At 39.9% G+C, this 21,190-nt stretch overlaps 2 protein-coding genes across 3 annotated transcripts; both read left to right on the plus strand.

Annotated features, from left to right (window-relative positions):
• On the plus strand, window positions 1-10,437 carry pfkla (phosphofructokinase, liver a). 2 transcript variants are annotated; one of them, XM_022196157.2, is made up of 23 exons: window positions 1-99; window positions 177-273; window positions 1,847-1,920; window positions 2,043-2,120; window positions 3,127-3,316; window positions 3,531-3,696; window positions 4,334-4,378; window positions 4,474-4,582; window positions 4,718-4,813; window positions 5,003-5,095; window positions 5,818-5,943; window positions 6,051-6,115; window positions 6,255-6,318; window positions 6,418-6,564; window positions 6,656-6,726; window positions 6,891-6,978; window positions 7,079-7,231; window positions 7,649-7,813; window positions 7,904-7,965; window positions 8,812-8,923; window positions 9,046-9,145; window positions 9,238-9,343; window positions 9,424-10,437. In XM_022196157.2, exons 2-23 carry the CDS (start codon window positions 189-191, stop codon window positions 9,569-9,571), a joined length of 2,343 nt encoding a protein of 780 aa, XP_022051849.1. In that variant the 5' UTR covers window positions 1-99; window positions 177-188; the 3' UTR covers window positions 9,572-10,437. The 2 variants fall into 2 exon arrangements, with proteins under 2 accessions (XP_022051849.1, XP_051815187.1); XM_051959227.1 differs by having other exon boundaries at window positions 18-273.
• Window positions 10,438-15,519: 5,082 nt separating this feature from the next.
• Window positions 15,520-21,073, plus strand: tmem169b (transmembrane protein 169b). Its single transcript, XM_022196156.2, has 3 exons — window positions 15,520-15,707; window positions 16,248-16,660; window positions 17,154-21,073. The coding sequence occupies exons 2-3, from the start codon at window positions 16,384-16,386 to the stop codon at window positions 17,786-17,788; spliced, it is 912 nt and encodes a 303-aa protein (XP_022051848.1). The 5' UTR covers window positions 15,520-15,707; window positions 16,248-16,383; the 3' UTR covers window positions 17,789-21,073.
• Window positions 21,074-21,190: the final 117 nt, after the last annotated feature.

Raw genomic sequence — 21,190 nt, forward strand, 5'->3', positions numbered from 1 at the left:
CTCCTTTGGACAGGGCGGAGTCAGCGACGGGGAGGTGGGTGTCACCGCTGGACGTCGTTATCGTCTGAGGGTAACCTGAAGTTAACGAGGAAGCTGCGAGTAAAGACACGAACAACTTCTTTCTTGTAGTTTCTTCTCTCTCTCTTTTTTTTTCACCCACTTTTGTTGTCAAATAGAAGAAAGTCAACATGTGTTCGGTGGACTTGGAAAAGCTGAAGATGACGTGCGGTGGTCGGGCCATGGCAGTGCTGACCAGCGGCGGAGATGCACAAGGTGACACTAAAACTAGGGCTGGCCCGAATAGTGGTTTCTGGTCTCCGGATATTCGGGCCCTATTAAAGACGAATATCCGAATATTCGTTCCGCCCGGTAACGTCCGACCGGGGTGGGTGGGGAGGGGCGGGGTGGGGGTTTGGGGGCGCGAATATATGGATACCAAAATTAATATCCGGATACGTAGCGAACGAATATTCGGATATTTGGGATATTCGGGTCCAACCCTAACTAAAATGCAACATAGCCGCCTTAAAAAGCGATGTTTGTGGCCTTCAAGTACCTATGCGGACGTAAAACACAAGTAAATGCTATCACTACGAGTGCAAAGGGGAGACTAGCTTAGACTGTCATGGATACTGTGGGCCGTTTAATCGAGGGGGTCAAAGGTCATGAAAATCCTGCAGTCACAGTGTACCTTGTACTACAGCTACTGTTAATTTCAGAATACGTTCAGGATAATATTACCACATATAATCTTTATATTCTCAGCAATTATGATGTATTATTTTAGGTCATAGCAGTATAGAAAGCAATTAAATATGCTCCACCTTTACTGGTTGTAGCTTATACCCACAGTACTGCACCAATTACTATTCTGGTCATGTGGGAGAATGAGTAATAGAGTAATAATAGGAAATAATATAGGATTCTTGAATTAAAGTACTTCTCCCACTGCTGGCGACATGCACAGTTTGTCCTACGTGTCAGGGTAATAAAGTCCACAAGGATGCATCTATAGTTGTAATTCAAGACAGTATACCTGATAATTTGGTATAACTAGTGCTTTTAGGTGTATTTTCAGATCTGCGTCGCTTTAAATGAAAGCATTTGCTGAGTGAAATTGTAGAATTGTAGAATTTTTATGCTTGTTGTATAGTTTTACATAAGCAAAATTTTGGAAGTAGTTAAGATGTATTTCCCTACACAATACAACTTAATTGCTTTACAAGCTAGTGCTTAAATTAAAGAACTTCTCCTGCAACTCGCAGTGTTGTCTGTGTCAGGGTAGTCAAGTTATGCCCGCATTAATGCATCCCCAAGTATAATCTAAGAGTATTGTACAGAATATTATTTTAAGATCAATCATTTGACATAATGAGTACTTTTAAGTATGTTTTTATGCTCTTATTTTAACTTAGGTTAAAATTTTGAATGTATTTAGTTGTACCAGAGTATTTCTAGACTGTTACTACTTGCTTTTACAGTATTTAAATAAAACACAGTGTGTCAGGATCTTCTCAAACAAAAGCTAACAATCTCTGTTGTTACCATTTCTGAATAGCTGTCTTGTCATGTTATCTTGTTCATATGTTTTATCTCTTGTTTTTTAATCTTGCTTGACTTCACTCTTTGCTTGTTCTGTCTTGTTTTTGGTTTATCAGTCATCTGTGATGCACTGAACTGTATGAAAGGTGCTTTTTAAATGAAGCTCAGTTGATCGATTGGTAACTGATAATGAAATCAGAGCCGCCACACTGTTTGATTTCCCCATGCGGAGCCGTGGTGCAACAGCTCGTGTGTAATAAAATCAGAGGTTGCTAATAGTTTTGTGCAACTGTGCTTGACTCAGGGATGAACGCTGCCGTCCGAGCTGTGACCAGAATGGGCATTTACGTGGGGGCCAAGGTCTATCTTATCCACGAGGTAAACAAGCTGCGTCCTTCTGTTTATATTAATGTTATGACAAGTATGATGTCCGCAGTGAGTTAGGCCTTTATTCTTGCTTGACTGGCTCCTATTATATGTGTCCTAAATACTGCTTACAGGGATACCAGGGCTTGGTGGATGGAGGAGACAACATCAAACTGGCCCACTGGCACAGTGTGACCAACATCATCCAGCTGGTAGGTTAAATATTCAGGGTAGCTGTAAGTATGTAAGCATTTTCACTCGTCACGGTAGAAAAGAACCGGTGTTACCAGAGACAGTAACAATACACCTGCATATCAAGTGTCCCAGTAAACATGTGCAGTGGGACAGTGAGCCGGCATCCATAAAAGACACTGAAACTAAAGCTGCTTCATTGAATTTAGTCAGTTTTATTTTAGCTGGGTAACATTTTAATGTTTGCCATATGTTGTTTCTTTCTGTTCTTAATTTTTTTATTTCTCTCCGTTTCTCTTTTTATAGTTTTAATCCAAATTTATTATTTCATCCATGTCCCCTTGTCTCTTCTCTCCCTTATACTGCCTATTACCTGGTAAGGAGCATTGCTGCATGTGCTTTCAGTTTGATCAGTTAAAGACACAGCAAGCTGCGCTAACTGTTCCATTTACAAGCAGTCCCACTGGCATTTTATATTAGTTATTTTGGGTTTATTGAACAACTGTGTTGAAAAGCATGTGCTATTTTTTCCAAAGAGTGTCCTGCGTTTAGAAAAGCAGGACTGACTACAGATGGAAATTAGCATGATGCTAAATCTGGTGCAGCCATCTTTTTAATGTAACTGCACGCTGTCCTTTTTCAAATAAACAAGAAAGAAAGAAAGAAAGCACAGTTTGAGTATTTAATATATTTATATTTATGACACAAAACCATGTTTATGTGCTATTTTGAATTTTGAGCAATTTCACTTTTCATGCTGTTTCATTGGATAATTTTCAGCAAAAACCTGACATTATATGTGGGGGATATTTCCTTTATCCATATGTGAGAAGCCCTTACAATCATCTTCTCTCCATCTGTAGTGGTCACAACCTAGAGCGTAATAGTCACGGCTGCATAGATCTCACTGAGCAATTTTTTTTTTAATGTGTGCCTCATTTAGTGTTACATTTACCAGTCATCTGTTTTTAATGTTTTGTCAGTCTTATCTTAGTTTGTGACTTCTTACAAACGTCTCTGCTGCAGGGTGGGACTGTAATAGGTAGTGCCCGCTGCAAGGCCTTCACAACTCGTGAAGGGAGGCTTGCTGCCGCCTTCAACCTGGTGCAGAAAGGAATCACCAACCTGTGCGTGTGTGGCGGAGACGGCAGCCTCACCGGAGCCAACATCTTCCGCTCTGAGTGGAGCAGTCTGCTGGAGGAACTCGTACAGAAAGGTAAGGAGCTCTCAAGAAACTCTTGTAAGTCGTAGGTCTATAGGTATATTCACAGTGCATCTCAGAAACAACAGGATAAATAAAGACTCATCTCTGTGCTAAAATTGTCCTTAAAGGTATCGTTCCATTCCAAGATGTGGTGCTGACCACTTATCTCATCAACACTTGTCCTGTATAGAGACTTAAAAAGCAAATTGTGTGTGTGCCACTTCAGGAAGGATCACAGACACTCTGGCCAAGCAGCACACTCACCTGAACATCGTGGGGCTCGTGGGATCCATTGACAACGACTTCTGTGGCACTGATATGACCATTGGAGCCGACTCTGCTCTGCACCGCATCATGGAGATAATTGACGCCATCATGACAACTGCACAGAGGTGAGACGCTGTTTGACACTGAACAGCCACAGCACTGAGGAAGCTGCTGTTTCATCAAAGCAGTTATTATGAGGCCACTGACAGAACAGATGCTGAGTCTATGAGTAATTCTCACTAAATAAGCTATACACAACATGCACCACCATGGAGCTTTAGCAGAGAAAATTTGTAGCCGTAATAGTATGAATATATTATAAGATTAAAGCTAGTTGAGCAAATTAATCAACATTAATTAGCAGCTATTTTTGTAAATATTCTTGACTTTTAGTTGCCAAATGTGAGGATTTGCTTCTTTTCTTGGTCAAAAATGACAGTGAACTGTTTCTGTTACTCGCCATTTTAGAACTAGAGAAATGATCATGGACATATTTTACAACTTTTTAGATAAAAATAATGATAAAAATATTCAGCAGACATGTTGATAAAGAAAACATTAATTAGTCTTGGAATGCAATCGCACACGCACGTACTCCACGTGATTCATATTACCCAGCTCCTTCACTCAGGCCTGCTTGCTGGGATTTCTGTCTTGCCCAGACTTGCTCTCATGGATCTCTGCATGTTTTCTGTTTGTATCCTCACATAGTTGCTGCTCAAAAGCATTGGCCTGTTTTTAACTATTTTGTACCGCCTACAGCCACCAGCGCACTTTTGTTCTGGAAGTCATGGGCCGACACTGTGGGTGAGTCACCACATTTGGACCCATTTTGCCGTCCCTTCTACACTGCCACTGAATTACAATAATTATTGTGTTTTTATTCTGTGTTATTACTCTAGGTATCTGGCCTTAGTCTCAGCGCTGGCATCTGGAGCAGACTGGCTCTTTATTCCTGAAGCTCCTCCTCAGGAGGGCTGGGAGGACCGCATGTGTGCCCGACTAGAGTCGGTAAGATAAAAAAGAAAGTCCAGACTGATTAGTAGCTCCAGGTACATACACATACAGTATAAACGTACAGTATAGATAGAGGCAGGATTGTGCTCAATGACTCACTGGCTAATATATTTATCTGTTTGCCTCCAGAGCCGCATAAACGGGTCAAGACTCAACATTATAATCATTGCAGAAGGAGCCATTGACAGAAATGGCAAGCCCATCTCCTCAACTTATGTTAAAGATGTGAGTTTAAAGATGTATACGATGTAAACAGTATGTTCAAATGTCCTACAAATGCACCTTTATTGCATAATAATCGAGTATTTTGTTGTTTGTTGGGCAACATCTATGATCTCTTTTAACATTTGTTGAAATATTGGAGAGTTTTCTCCAACCCCTAATGCACTGAAATGCTTCAATGTGTATTTGCAGTTGGTGATAAAGCGGTTGAATTATGACACCAGAGTGACTGTACTCGGCCATGTTCAGCGAGGAGGAACGCCCTCAGCGTTTGACAGAATTCTGGTGAGCTGGACAAATTTATTTATGTTGTATTCATTTAGACACCAGCACAAATTGTTGAGGTAATATAAAATGCCTGTTGCAGGATTATTTTGAAAATTCCATTGCATTTAATTAACAGTATAAACTGTGAAATGCCTCAAATGCAGTAGTCTTTGTAGAAAGAGTCTACCATTCCCATTGAAAATACTTTGACTCAGGCAGGTGTGCAATAAAATTTATTGCAGAGACACCACAAATACAGATCTGGTTAATAGTTTAGCCATTTTTCTAACTCGGTGTGAAAGATTAACTTCTGCTCGCCGTTGCAACGTTTTGATGCAGTTCAGATTGACTACAAAGACAATTTTAATACAATTTCTGTTTGTTTTTTCCTTAAAAACTTTCATATATCTGCCATAATACATAATAAGAGGTATTATCAGCTAAAAGAACATAATCTGTGGATGTTTATCAGATTAGGCTGCATGTTTCAAAACTAAATCAAGGACAAATCTGACCTCTCTGTAGTAAATTTGATTTTTAATCATAAAATATAAAACCCAGGCTTTGAAAAAAATCTGTACACACGCTCATCTACTTCCAAGCGTCACACTTATCCTTAGTAAGCTGATATATGCTGCAATCTGTGTATTATTATACAAATTACAAATGACTCATTAGCAAGAGATTATATTCCCAATGTTCTTTTGAATATCATGTGTTTGTTACATGCGTGTTTGCAGAGCAGTAAGTTGGGTGTGGAGGCAGTAATTGCCCTGATGGAGGCGTCTCCTGACACCCCAGCCTGTGTCATCGGGCTGTCAGGAAACCATGTAGTCCGCCTGCCTCTGATGGAGTGTGTGGAGATGGTGAGTGTCTCTCCTCATCTCATCTGTGATTTATTTTAATTGACAGACTACATTACAAGAGGGGAGGGGGGTGTTAATCTATGATTTTATGGCATCGTCCTTTGCAGACTAAGCTGGTTCAGAGCGCCATGAATGAGAAAAGATTTGACGAGGCTGTCAAACTGCGAGGAGGGTGAGAGCTTAGATTCAATTATGTATATTGAAGAGCAAAATGGCCTTGATGCGTGTTAATGAATTTTTGTGAGAGCCCTGTAAGGAATTACATTTCGCTGTTGTTTTTTTGTTGGTGAAAACAAACGATTTTCTTTCAGGAGCTTTGAGAACAACTGGAACATCTACAAGCTTCTTGCCTTCCAAAAGCCTGCCAAGACTCAGGTAAGCCTCTCTCACACACACACACGTACAGTTTATCCATAAGATGTGTAAAAGAATCACAGAATCGAAACCCGAAGTGCTTGTTTATGCCTCCCTCAGAGCAATTTCACTGTGGCTATTCTGAACGTGGGAGCTCCAGCTGCAGGCATGAATGCTGCCGTGAGGTCAGCTGTGAGGGTAGCACTGGCTCACGGACACAAGGTCTACGGCGTCCACGATGGCTTTCTAGGCCTCTCCAACGGAGCGGTGAGGCCACGCTTACATCACACTGAAGGAGATTTTAGCAATCACACAGTAAAATGCATGAGACTGAGAGGAGACTGCGGTCTGTTTACAGGTGTTTGAAATGAAATGGCACACCGTGGCTGGATGGACGGGACAAGGGAGCTCACTGCTGGGGACAAAACGGTGAGAGTATTAAGATTGTTTATTCTCAAATGTACTTCAATGTCTGCAGGAGACACAGCCACAAAATTTAGAGTTTTAGAGGATAGTTTTATTAGCCGTCAGAGGTTTCGCCATGCCTTGTGCAGGTTTTTTATTTGTATTTTCTACTACTCGTCCCTCTTCAGAACTCTCCCCGGCAAACTTCTGGAGAAGATTGTGGAAAACATCACCAAGTTGAACATCTCGGCTCTGCTTGTAATCGGAGGGTTTGAGGTAGAAGACACGACTTGTCAGAAGTGTTAAATCTGAATCAGCTGTGTATTCCTTAACACATTCTGGCAACGTTTCAATCTACCCTCCTCTACTTTCACAGGCGTACCGAGGCGTGCTGGAGCTGTTTGAAGCCCGGGATCACTATGATGAGCTCTGCATCCCCATGTGTGTTATCCCCGCTACCATCAGCAACAACGTCCCCGGAACTGACTTCAGCCTGGGAGCCGACACCGCTGTCAACGCTGCCATGGAGGTAATGCGGAGCAGATGGCAAATTAGCAAGGCGACTTTGATGTTTTGGGTCAAAGATGAAGAGAGACTGAACTGGGGAAGCATCACATCTAATATGAGCTGCTGTATTACTGAGATAGACTCCAAACTCCTCATATACAGTCAGAGCAGGTGGCAATGTTTTACTCATCTTCAAACACTCAAAGCAAGAAGGTAGAGACATTGCAGTTTATCTCTCTATAAATATGTATGAAGAACATATTTGTGACACCGGTAGAGCTTGGTGTTGAAAATCCTTTCTGTGAAGAGGAGCTTGTGTATTTTCAAACTGCTCCTTTCCGGTCAGTTCTGGGTGAATTGCAAGTAAGTTTGAGTTCTTTTTTCTTTACTTTCAGACCACGATCTCCTCTTAATGTTGCAATTTTAAACTCTTCTTCAGGGTTGCGACAAGATCAAGCAGTCTGCCAGTGGGACCAAGAGACGAGTGTTTGTGGTGGAGACTATGGGGGGATACTGCGGCTATCTGGCAACCTCCACCGGTATAGCTGTGGGTGCTGATGCGGCCTACATCTTTGAAGACCCCATCAACATCCACGACCTCAAAGTATGGCCAAAATAGCTACACTTTGTTTTGTTCTTTTGTTTTGTAAGATTTTCAGCACTCTGTCTCTGAAATTATGTGTAATGTTTGCAGACCAATGTGGAGCATTTAGCTGAGAAGATGAAGAAGGACATCCAGCGGGGACTGGTACTCAGGTACATAACAATTGTTCAGCTGTACAGAGATTTTTATCTTATCCATGTGCCATTTATTGCCTTGGCTTTCTTAATGCTAACTAACTGTATACAGACAAAACAGTGCACAAGTATGTATGTATTCCGTTTTATTGAAACAATTCATGGCAGCCATACTTATTACTCTGTGAGGATGTTGAACATGCATTATTTATTACATCTATGATGATGGCATTTGATTGTGTTGTTGACATGTGTTGGCTTTTCCATGTATAATTTTGTAAAGTTTGAACCTTCATTTTTTACTTAGTAAGGTAATTTGGTAGCATTTATAATATTGTAGGTCCTTAATCTTAATATTAAGGTTAATTTAGGTAAAATTTTATTTCATCATATCATTTAAATATTTTAAATATTGTAGAGTCTTCAGCTTAGTATTTAAACTTTTTAGGCAAGTTTGTCTTATAAATAATATGGGTTTTAGCAATAATACAAAAATTTGTTAGGTAGATTTGTAATGTCTTAGTTCTCTAGACTAAGACATTACTCTTGACTCAGTTTGTTGTTTTAAATGTGCTACACAAATAACAGTGATTGGACTTGTTTGCAGATGTTTGGTCATAAACCAAAGAATTCTACAAACATTAGGCAATTTGACCTGATTATGGCACTAGATTTTGTAATCTGAAGATCACAAAAATTTGCTTATCATGTGGAGACCTTTATTGTACAAAGTATCATGTAAGTTGATCTGAATGTTGCCACAGTTCTTATATTCTAGTGTGGATTTGCCTGTGGACTGAAGGACATTGTTATAAGCATTACCATTATGGGACTTTTCCTTTCTTGTGTTCTTTGCCGTAACAGGAATGAAAAATGCCATGAAAACTACACTACGGATTTCATCCACAGGCTGTACTCATCAGAGGGGAAGGGCATCTTTGACTGCAGAGTCAATGTGTTGGGACACCTCCAGCAGGTACAAACATACCACAAACACTGCTGAGCAACTTACTGATTATAGCTACCGTTACAGACTGAAAGTTTCATTGTGAACTGATAATAGTCTTGCAACATATTTGTACTAAATTTGTCCTACAGGGAGGGGCACCTTCTCCTTTTGATAGAAATTATGGCACTAAGTTGGGTGTGAGGGCTATCCAGTGGATTTCAGAGAGACTGACTGAACACTTCCGACAAGGTAATTACTGTACAAAGCCACCGATTACCTGAAGTGCTCAGAAACACAAAATTAATCAAAAGTGGTATGTTGATTCAATATTTTTCCACTAGGTCGTGTGTTTGCCAACTCGCCAGAAACAGCTAGCGTGCTCACCCTCAAGAGGAAGGTCATCTCATTCGTCCCCGTCACTGAACTGAAGGAACAGACTGATTTTGAGTAAGCCGAGTGCAAAGTTACAAATATGCCATGTTTGTCAAATACCGTTTCATTATTAATCAGTATCCTGTGTTTTTCAGGCACCGCATGCCCAAGGTCCAGTGGTGGTATGATCTGCGGACTATGCTGAGAATGTTGGCCAAGTACCAAACCAGCTTCTGTGACTATGTCCCAGGAGAGATTGCACATGTGACTCGACGCTCCATCAGCGTTGATGCCGGATTCTAGGCTCTCAGATGACAGTTTGCCCTCCACTTTTCAACCCTTATCTCTCCATCCTTTGTCCTGCACACCTGCACTCACAGCTTCTGGTGCAGATTACCTTTACTCCAACCCAACCCCTCCTCCTAACATAGTTTGCTTTGGTTTGTTTGTCTCTGAGAATCAAAGTGTCAGGTGAGCGGTTAGGTGCACACCATGCGGCCTCAAATGTCCTGAGCAGCAGGCCCCTGGTTTGATTGCATGTCTGCATGTTATTTTAAGAGAGAAATTTAAGCTCATAATCTGAATACCAGCAGTGATCTCAGTCTGTCGTCAGTGTTGTAGAAGCTAAAGTACATTAAGTCATGTAAAAGTGCATTTCAAGTATTCATTTATTAAACAGAACATTTTTACAACCTCATGCCAAGGTGTAGGTGAGGCTTTTATAAGACTTTGTATAAACAAGCAACCAGGTGTGCAATTAAACTGAAAGTTTTATAGTATAACTACTGAATATATATATAATGCAACAGACAGTATGCAGTTTGGTATGAAATCACATACACAGAAATTCTGAGCCACAAATAATACGATCAGTAGCCTTGATAAGAGAAGGTTCCTGCTCATGCTTCTTGCTGGTCAAGTTTCATTAGTTAAAAATGAGAACAACTAATTTGGTTGGTTTGAAACACTCATCTGATATGTATTAAACACTCTTAATGTCAGGATGTGACTCAGAATCATGGGACCAGAGATGTTTTTTGTGTTTTTTTTAAGTGTTGGACTGAAACTCTGCTTCTGCCATGAAGTAAACTAAACAGAAAATCCTAAAACATTAATACTGTTTGTTACACTGTGTAAAAAAAAACTGAATAAACTTCTCAACTACTGAACTTGAAACGAGGAACTCTGTGAAGACATATAAACAGATGTTGTATATTATTTAGATACTACAGCTCTTTCTTCAATAAACAACTATGAGCATATCAGAAATACACTAAATGTCTTGTGGGTAGTTATTGAAGTAAACTTTAAACTCAAACATACAAATTAAAAGCAACCGATGAACAGAACAACAACATGAAAAAGCTACTAGAGAAGTCAAATTTATCATTGCACCTTTACCATGTCACAGCTCACTAAAGAATTTTACTGAGAAAAAGAAGTTAGGAACTTGTCATGCAGCAAAAAAAGCTCAACAGGTGTTTTTAATGGAACTTTCAAAAGTTGAATGAAAATGGAAAATCATCCCTGCTGGTTTCTTTGTCAGCTGACTGGCTTTTGGAAGCAAAGGCAAACTGGAAATCTTCACTTTGCTCTGGTTGGTTAAACAGGAACTCAGGGCCTGCAAAATCATATACATAAATAGATATACATATGGGTTCTGTAAAGCGTCTTGACGCTATCTGAATTGTAATTGGTGCTATATTAATAAAACTGAACTGAAATTTAATACCAGTAGTTCACAAGAAGTAACACACATCACAAAAACTAAATCTGATATTTGATACATACAGTTTGACGACTTTGATTCCGTGGTTTTCTGCAAAGAGCAGAACAATGTTGAAGTTTTTCTTCAGGTTATAAGACTGTGTAAAGAGAAGAAAACTGTAAAAACACCTCACCTTCTCGCCAAAAAGAGAGCCAGTGAAGGCAAAAGATGAGTCCTGCAAAGAAACTTAGAAGTAACTCCCAAACCTGAAAACTTGATTTCTGTCAGATCACTTATTCCCTTTGCTCACTTCTCACCTCTTCCTGTGATGAGCCCACGTCAAACCCAAACCCAGGGAAGCCTGGTGTGCTGGGACCGGAGTTCAGAGAGAACAGGAAAGCTGGAGATTTGGTATCAGAGGTCCCTTGATGTGGGGAGCTGGCAGGGCTGAAGCTTAAATGAACACACAAAAAAAATGTTTTCAGGAGTTGCCCTGACAGTGATTCAAAGCACAGGACATCTCAAACAAACTCTTACCTAAATGAGAATGTTGGTGTTGAAGGCACAGCTGTCATTTTGGCTGGGAACGGCTGAGGGTTAGTCTGACGAGAGGATGTCTCTTCACTTGGCGCCTGCTCTTCATCGATATCTACACTTTCTTGAATCTCAGCCTCCAGAACCTCCTCTACACCTAGTACAGTGGACTGCTCCTATGCAGAAATCACTTTGAGGGTGAAAGCATTTTCAACAGGAACAATAGAAACCTCTAAAATGGCCTTAACAGTGTAGACAAAAACAACAACGGTCTCACTGGTTGCAAAATCTGACACAAATTATTCTAGTTACATAAATGAAGCTAAAAAGGACATTTAAAATATTGTTAATAAGCCTTTTATTGGTGGTTATACTTAGATACCCAAATAGTTCTCAATGAAAACTGTTGAAGATGACCTCTGTGGAGTGCCTTAAGCAACTTGAGATTTATTCAGGCAACATATGTGTCAAAAATAGAGTGGCTGCTGCTGAGCACTTCAGATTACGATACACTGGAGAGCCAGTAATAAGCATTTCAGATCCACAAAGTTGGGACACCACCAGATTGGAAAAAAACCCAGAAAGATCAAGCTTTGTACAGCGGACACTGAAACATGCTGACTTTTAGTTTGAATACGAGTCAACCTCCAAAAACACACTGTCCCACATTTCACGTAATTACAGCAAATGACTGTATTCTGTTGCATTATTTTTGCTTTCTAAATGTCCATGTTTTTCACACACACTGGTAAACATTGGCAGCATCTAAGCCTGTGCTGAGATAATCTGTTCTAAATAACTCTAATCACATTCTTGTAACAGTGCAGTAATCCTTCTGACGAGTTCACACATGTAAAATGTTCTTATAGATAAAATGCATGCCGCTACTTTTTTATACGACTAAAACTCTGTGAGGGAGATTTCAAAACCATTTCTTTCAAGCTGCATTAGGGTAAATTGCACTTAGGTAAATTTAGCAAACTGTTGGGTGACCTGATAGTCTACTGGCTGGGATGCATACCTTCAGCGGCAAGTCCTTCAACTGATTCCCGACCCGTACTGCGCTAACCCCATCTTTTTAAAATAGGGGAAACTGGCTTTTTTAAAGGACAGTCTAAGTATAATAAACCAAAAATACCAAAACTTGGTCCTCTTCTGTAGGTTCCTGGTCCTGCTCCTCAGTGTGTGTTTCCTCTGGCTGACTTTGCTCTGAAGAAATAAACAGTCTGTGGATGAGGTTTAATGTTGGAAAAGGTCAATTTGCTTAAATACATATCACTTTCCTATACTTACCATAATAGTTGGATGAATCCTGGACCTTGATCTCCTCAGGAATCTCTTCGGCATTTGCCTCCATAAAAGTTTTTTGACCACTCTGGAGGATTGAAGAAGTGGCAAGTTGAAACGGGCTCAGCCTCAACTTTTACATTCCATTATTATAGTACTGTAACAATGGTAAAATGCCACAATGATGTATCTTAGAACCTTTGAATGGTTGAGATGAAGAGAGGAGATGTCAATGGAAGAATCATTGTTCTCCGCTGTCTGATGATCTACTTGTTTCTCTTGTTCTGTTGCAGGCTGCTGGTCATAAACACTACAAGAAAAATGGAAATACTTGAGGTTATTTGTGAATATTCTTTGTTATCCGTGAGATTCACTGAAAGGTACCTGTCTGGGAGTTCCTCAGTGGAAAAAGAACTGACTACTGGACCTGTTTGGACAGAAAGTTAATCAGCTGTATAAAGAGCTGTAAATATTTTAGCGCTACCAGAGCAAAGTGTGATGACATGAAAAATGCATTACCGGTGAGATGGTCCAGCTCCTTCTGTTTTATCACTATTAGATCATCACATGCCTTGATCCTACCCTCAAGCTCCTCTTTTTCGGCCTGCAGTGCGAGGAGCGACTGAGCAAGAGGGTTTCGTAAATAGTATTCTTTATGTGACTGAAATGTCTTTTTGTAGCTTGCAATCCTCTCTTCGTAGACTTCCCTTGTTGGGATACAAATAAAGAACAATTTAGCATTGTTTGTTGCAAAAACACAAATGCATTGAACACAAGCACAACTGCTGATTGGACCCACATGTCATGGTTGTAGCTGGCTTTTCTACTTTCCAGTTCTGCTTTCAGTGTCTGCTCATACTGAAGAAGCAGGCTGTTGGTCGCCTTCGTGCTAAAGTTACAATAAAGATACATAAATACCACACAACACCACGCTGTGTATATTAAGCTGCACTTTAAATCTGATTATGTACCACCTTGATCTATCATGGTTTGTCATATGTACTATCTAGTCATAGTTTTTTACAGCGCCATACCTTTTAGCATTTTCTTTAAAAAGCAGTACAGTGTTCTGCTTCACTTTGATTTCCTCTTCAAGTTTCTTGATATTTCCGTGGATTGTTTCAATGTAAGCCCTCTTCTCAGCAATGTCAACCCTGTAAACTGTTGACAGACATAGTAGATAGCATGTAAGGAGGTCCACATAACACAGTACACAATGCTGTGACATGAAACGACAGATATAAGCTATACGACTCATAGGGAGCCCAAGATTGTGGATCTGGAAATAAAAGCTGATTTGTAAATTGTTGAAAACTCAGATTCTTGTATGTAAAACGATTGGCAGAAGAAACTGGTCAAAATGTGACCCCTTAAGGCCTGGACAGTGGCTGGACATTATGAAAAATTGACTCATCATCTGAGGACTAAAGGACGTTTGAACAGTGATAGAGTAAATGGACAATATACAAGCTACTAAATGGGTTATGTGCTTCGCTGATCTGACAAGAGAAGACCAAAGATGATAGAGAAATAGTCTCCCTGTTGTTTTGTTGTGTTAGAAATGTTCTGTCATTTTTTTCCAACGTTCATTTAAACTACAGCTGAACTAAGGCATAAGTCCTGTCTACAACAAAGCTGAGTAAAGACAAATTAACAGAACAGAAGATGCAGACATACAAGTGGAACAAAACTGAAATAAAGTTAAGAATACAATATTAAAAAGGTAAACATGTAAAATAGACAATGTATGCACAGATAGATATGTTTCATTAAGATGAAAATAAGACATTAAAAGTCAGAATCGTGTGCATTTAGCCGAGTTTGTCCTTACAATGTTTAAACCATATACAAATCTCTATTTGTAATAACAAGACATACCTTTAATTTTTTGGTTGATTTCATCCTTCTTTTGAGAAAGCTCGCGATGCTGGAGAGCTGTATATATAATTTAAAATATTTAAAATAAAATAAAAAACATCCAAAGGTTTTATCATCTTTTGAGTTTATAGTAGCTAAGTAGCTAGCTCTCTACTGACATTTAGCCTTGTTGCAAACTAGCTAGCACTAAAAGACATTAAATGATAACAAAACTACCAACAACCTACAATAGACTGCATAAGTGAACTCACCAAACTGGAAAATTAGGTTGTCGATGTTACTAAGTGAACACTGGTCGTTCATTTTTACTCTAGTCTAATGTTTAAGCTTAGCTTGTTGTGCTTTCAGTAGCTGCTGACTGTCGACGGTTAGCTAATAGCTAATGCTAGACTTCAGGATCCAAGTGTAGCGCAGCGCACATATATTATTTTCGACAGAAAAAAATCATTATTATTATTTAATAAATAACTCGGTTATGGGTGGAGAGATAGGACGCTCATGTTGTTATTTATTTTATTTTTTAAAAAGCTACGATATAAATCAACAAATAAAACATTTTTAGTTGGTTTTGCTAGCACTGGCGTTAGCTAAGTTAGCTATTTGTCATTTGAGGAAGTTATGCTAATTAAAATACATGCTAAGGTCAGTTTAAAAGTTACCTAAATATATTCAAAAATGTAGCATAAAGTATCACGCGTTCTAAAATCAAAAATGAACTTTATTGTATTTTTTATTTTTATTTTATACATTTTTAAAATTATTCTTTTCATGATTTATCCCTCGGCTGTCGTTTCCATCCGTTTTCCTTGTTCACATGACAGCAGCGGGCTCCCGGATGGAAGCTCTGCTGTGACAGAGGTGGAGGGGCGGGATCAGCGCTATTCTGGAAATCATTTTGCGTAGCGCATCTGTATCGGCACAAACACAGCGCTGTGATGCGAGAAGCTCCCGTGCAATGTTGTGAGGCAAATCCAACGATTTATTCTCACTCGCCACAGCCTGCAAACACGGTGTCCGTCCAGCCTGCTTAAGGTAAGACTGAATTCCAGTGGACATTTGTAGTTCCAGCTCAGATTCGCCGGCTGCAGACAAAGAGCGGACATGGGTGGGATTTAAATGGGAGGGGATCAGCTGTATGAAGGCTTGCATTGTCGGTCTCATCTCCACTCTTGGAATTTTGCATTCTTTTTGAAGGACACTGAAATCAGTGTATGGATTTAGTGTTTTTGCTGTGATTGTGGGGTTTAAAGGGGGATGGGATGGTGTTATTATTCTGGGCTGGCAGCACTGAGATCATTGCTGCGCTGTCATGCAAACAGCCCCCCTCCTCACCTCCCTCTGTGAGCAAATCTGCCATGCTTTGTTTGTGATGTTTCAGTTTGCTTTGCTCTCTATTGATTCAGATTTCAATTAGGTCCATTTTGATGGGACACTTGGTTGATTTTTTAGCTTTGCACATTCTGAAGTGATCTGAATTGGGAAGTGTGACTTAAAAAAACAAATATTTGCTTTACCTCATAGTGCTTTTTCTCTCCCTCTCTCTGTGTTTGTGTGCTTTTCTTACTTCTCTAGTCCTCCCACTTAGATTGAAAGCTTAACGCAATGGGTGGACATCATTTACGCTGGATAGAATTTTACTTTTAATCTCCATATTTCAGTTATACATAAATAAAAGCAGCACAGGAATCAGAGTTGGTTGAATGAGAGCATGGCACAAGTAGAGGAGCCTCAAACTGATGGAGGAGAGGGCAGCCCCCAGATGATCTCCTTAAGATCAGACATATCAGGGAACCATGCGGACGAAGGAGAGGGAGGACCCTCGATTAGGAGGAAGAGGAGGAAGAAGAGAGACCCACGTCCAGAGTCCATCATCGTGTACCGCTCTGACATGGAGAGGACACCCGGAGAGGGCCAAGACGGCGAGGAGGCGGCAGAGAGGAGCGCCGAGGAGGGAGCTAAGTTCCTCTGCACACCCACGGGCGAAGGTGAGAGAGGTGTCATTTGTGTTACAATTATGAAACCACATTCCAGTCAGGAAAGGGTGTCTCATTTTAGTAAATCAGTCATGCTTTTGACACATAGCATTCATGCATTACTTTGCTGTTGCTGCTGATTAATCACTATCCTTCTCTCTCAGTTTTATGTCTTACATGCACATGTTTATGTTACTGGGATCAGCCTGTGTTTGATGTAGATCTTCTTGTTCACATCTTGAATATTACTTGATAAAGATGCAAAGTCAAACACGTGTTTTTGGGAGCTTCAGCTCAGTGTGTAGGTGTCTCCAAGCTGCCCACTCTTCAGATATTATCTTCTGTTTACGACCTTCAAGCTCAGTGTGGATGTTGAATCACTTTTGCATTTGTTAGCTACATTTTCTACATTAAGGTTGAATAAATATAACATTATAAACAGGGAAGAAGAGCTTATTTTTGTTTGTCTCATGCATACTTGTCATGTCATATTATCTCTGACCAGGCGGAGGCTGGAACCTTCCTCCAGACAGCCGCTACGTGACACTGACTGGCACCATCACCCGAGGAAAGAAGAAGGGTCAGGTGGTGGACATACATGTCACGCTGACAGAGAAGGAACTCAGGGATCTGGCCAAGTCGAGGGAGCGTCTAGATGCGGAGTGCGAGGCGGGCGAAGGCGGCAAACGCACCTGTGGCTTCGGTGTTTGTCAGGGACCCCATGTTGTCCTGTGGAGCATCTCATGTGCGCCTGTGATTTTCCTCCTCTCCTTCATCACCTCCTTCTACTACGGCACGCTCACCTGGTACAACGTCTTCCTGGTGTACAATGAGGAGCGGACGTTCTGGCACAAGATTACAATTTGCCCATTTCTTATCATCTTCTACCCGATGCTCATCATGCCCATGGCGCTGTCGCTGGCTCTGTACTCCGCCGTGGTGCAGGTGTCCTGGGCCTTCAGCGAGTGGTGGCTGTCGGTGCGAGACCTGGAGAAAGGCTTCTGTGGCTGGGCCTGCGGGAAGCTGGGACTGGAGGACTGTTCACCCTACAGCATAGTGGAGCTGCTTGATTCGGACACTGTTTCTGGCACGCTGCAGAGCAAGGCGCCCAGTGAACTCGCCCAGACATCATCAGTGTAAAGGAGGTCAAGCCACACGTTGCTGATGGGAAATCAGTAGTGCTCTCAACACAAATGTGGTCATAGAGGATGAACAAATGTCAGAAAGTTCAAGTCTCTTAGAGAAAATTGAGTGTAAAGGTGAGTTTCTGACCTTGGAAGTGGTAATTTAGTTTTTAAAAAAAATTCAAATTTCCAAATCCATTTACTTGATTTGAACTCTGGTGATGAAGGCTCTGATATTTTGCTGAAAACTACAGAAGAAGCAAATTTCAAGAGCAATTTGCTAAGATTTTTGTGTAAACATATTTAAAAGCCACTTCACTATGCTTTCCTGTAAATGGTAACTTATTAAACACTGCCTGAACTTTCCTTATTGTAGGTGCTAAACCGTTGCTAAAAACTCTGGATCAGTTTTGTACTTCCAGGTTCATTACAGCTTCCCTCAGATCACTAAATAGCCACCAACAGTTCCTGAACAGCGCTCCCACTCAGAGCCTGAGGACACAAAAACACTTACTGGAAGCCTGAAAGTTGAAATCAAGTTTCACTTCGTCTGTAAATATCTGTACCTGAGTAATTGTGATCACTGTGCTGTGCAATGGCAATGTGCAATCAAGGGGAGCCGTAATTTCGGAGGCAACTCTGTCTTCTTTGTGCAGGCATCATAAACCCTCTGAAGTTACAGTTGGAGCAAGGCTGGATTATTAACTGGAAAAAATGGGCAACAGGGCATCTGATGCAGGTTTACTGTGTGACATTTATTGCTAGTTTTAGTGGGAATATGCACCATGAGCGCAGCTTTCAGTACAAAAAAAATCTGTCCAGTGAAAGGGCGTGTGTCAGTTTTTAAATTATAATGCTGGTGTTGCTTTCTATTTTTCATGTTGGCAACAAATCCCATGAAAAGACCAAAATCAACAATCTTCATTCCTTTCCAGAACTTCCGGAATTTCAGTCATAATCTGCACCAACTAGTTTATGTTCTGGTTGACAATAAAGTGGCTATTCTATTCTATTCTATTCTATTCTATTCTATTCTATTCTATTCTATTCTGTTCTATTCTGTTCTGTTCTTTGTCTGTTGCACACAATCCCACAAAGAACTTTTGAAGACTTAAATCTTTCAAATTGGGCTACAGAATATAACTTCATTTAAAAACAACAACAACATTGCTTTCTTTTAACAGCTGGACACTGCTGTCTTTAGCAGACATTGCTGAAACGGAAAAAGCAGTGCTCTAATTTTTGTTGCAGATTAATACACATTTGATGCCTTAGTGAGTGTTTTCTGCACTGGGACGATGTGTGAGAGACAGAATAAACTGCTACGTGTGTGTTTGTGGTGGTGAACCACTGATCATAACCAAAACCTCCCAGTACATGTCATGGACTTTTTTTTTTTGAATAAATAATACAAAACCTTTTATTAAGTTCATTGAACACCTACCTCCACATACTTTATAGTTATGAATTTTCTAAGCTTTTTCAGTCAGTTCTTTATGCCGTTTCAAATAATTCCCAGATATGATAGAAATGTAGTAATCCACCGTAAAATCAAAATGTATTTGCAATAAAGGGAAAACTCTTCGAAATATTAGTTTTTGAAAATCAATGATTCATTACTGGAGTAGAAAATAATTTATTCTTATTAATTTGATTATTGTAAAACATTCAGCAACAACTGTTTAGTTGCAAATTACCTTTAGGGTTTCGTGGATGACCAGCACAGTGCAGTGGTGAAAAAAAGGAATTTAAAAATGCAGAAATTTAGCTCAAAGGGTCAATTTTTTGTACCTAAAAAATATTTGAAGTAGAAGTTTAAGATTTTGCAATGTGTGGTGGAAAAAAGAAAATTCATGACATTAACTGGGAGGATCAAGCGAGTTGGAATATTAGGCTTTGGCTACACAGAGAGTATTTGCAAGAAGGTTTCATCTGTCACTGATTTTTTTGTCTTTTCATGGGGTTTGTCAGAAATAGGAATAAATACAGAATACTAACAACCTAAATACAAATCAGTTATAATACCTGTGTCATTCTGGATGATATCTGTGTTTCAAACTGAAACACATCAAACTCTGGGGCATGATGCATTCAAGCATGTGGCTGCTTGTTGGTTTCTGGGCCTTTCAGCTAATTGTAATAAAGCTTCCATCTGTGGCTTGCTCTGTACTCGATGGAGTGTCTAAATAATAGACTGAGACGGGGAGAAGAGGAGGTAGGTCCTTTGCTCTGCTTTGGCACAGGCTCCACAAGGGGATTAATTCAGTCATGACAAAGCCATAGCGAGGGCAAGCTGATAAATAATCTTTTTTCGTTCTAATCTTTTCATATGTTGAAATCACCATCAGAGCAGCTGTTTGTGGTCTTGTGTTGTCTTCACAGTTTTAGTCCACACACAAAAATGAAGTTTTCTGTAATTTTCTAGTTGATGTTTCTATTTTTGTTTACACATTCATGTTTTATATGCTACTTTGATTTATTTTATATATTTAATGCTAGTACACTTTCAGAAGTTGTTGTAGCTACAGTCGGTGTTTTATACTGAAGCACTTTGAAATAAATGTGTTGCAAACTCGCTGAAATACTTAGCAGATGGGTGTGGTTTGAAAAGATCAGATGGTTAAAATAATGTTTATTGATACACCTGGCTGGGTGAAGTAATTCAGTTTTATTTTCATACGGAAAGAGACACTGATCAGTGGCTGTGGATTGAATTTGTTTTCCACATTACTTGTTGTGAATCTACAGAATGCAAAGTAAAGAGTTCTACCAATGAAATAAAGTGTGGTCTCCTTACATTTCAGTCATGGGCTAGTTTTTAAATCTATATTCCAGAAGACAAGTCAGAGTGCTACAGGGAAATGTATGACAGGCCATTATGTTCTGTGATTCCATCTTCTCAGACAAAAACAAGGCAGCGTGTCGCCCAGCATGATGCACACCGATGCAGATGGCTCTCTGGGGTGTGGGTGCTTGGAGGTTGGATTATTGGCGCCCTAGTGTTAAACTAGGATGCTTAATTAAGAAAATCCATATTCTCTAATGCAATGTAAGCAGGACCAAATACAGTATGTTACAGAAAAGCACTGTCAGTTCAATACATTCTGTAGTTACAGATCTGCTCTGTTTTGCTTTCTGATTTTGTTCATTCATACTGCTAAAGGTTCAAACACAGAGTGCAGTGTTTATGGGTCAAAACCATAAAAATGAGCCACGGATGACCACAGTTACTGTGTGATGGAAGATAGGTACTACATTGTTTTTCTGAAAATATGTTTCTTAAATAAAATAAGAAAAAATGTTTCTGACTTAAGTGCTTTCACTGTAGAAAAGGTTTAACAATTACAGCTTTATGTAGGGACATAATATTATCTTTATCACTAATCATTAAAGAGCATTTTTTTAAAAATCTAAATGC

The sequence above is a fragment of the Acanthochromis polyacanthus genome, chromosome 14 (assembly GCF_021347895.1).
Source record: "Acanthochromis polyacanthus isolate Apoly-LR-REF ecotype Palm Island chromosome 14, KAUST_Apoly_ChrSc, whole genome shotgun sequence".
NCBI classification, from domain to species: Eukaryota; Metazoa; Chordata; class Actinopteri; family Pomacentridae; genus Acanthochromis; species Acanthochromis polyacanthus.

Coding starts and splice junctions, on each gene's coding strand:
- pfkla (XM_022196157.2), top strand. CDS start 189: ATGTGTTCGGTGGACTTGGAAAAGCTGAAGATGACGTGCGGTGGTCGG. Junction 6,979..7,078: donor TTGTAATCGGAGGGTTTGAG/GTAGAAGACACG, acceptor CTACTTTCACAG/GCGTACCGAGGCGTGCTGGA. Junction 7,814..7,903: donor TCAACATCCACGACCTCAAA/GTATGGCCAAAA, acceptor TAATGTTTGCAG/ACCAATGTGGAGCATTTAGC.
- tmem169b (XM_022196156.2), top strand. CDS start 16,384: ATGGCACAAGTAGAGGAGCCTCAAACTGATGGAGGAGAGGGCAGCCCC. Junction 16,661..17,153: donor CTGCACACCCACGGGCGAAG/GTGAGAGAGGTG, acceptor ATCTCTGACCAG/GCGGAGGCTGGAACCTTCCT.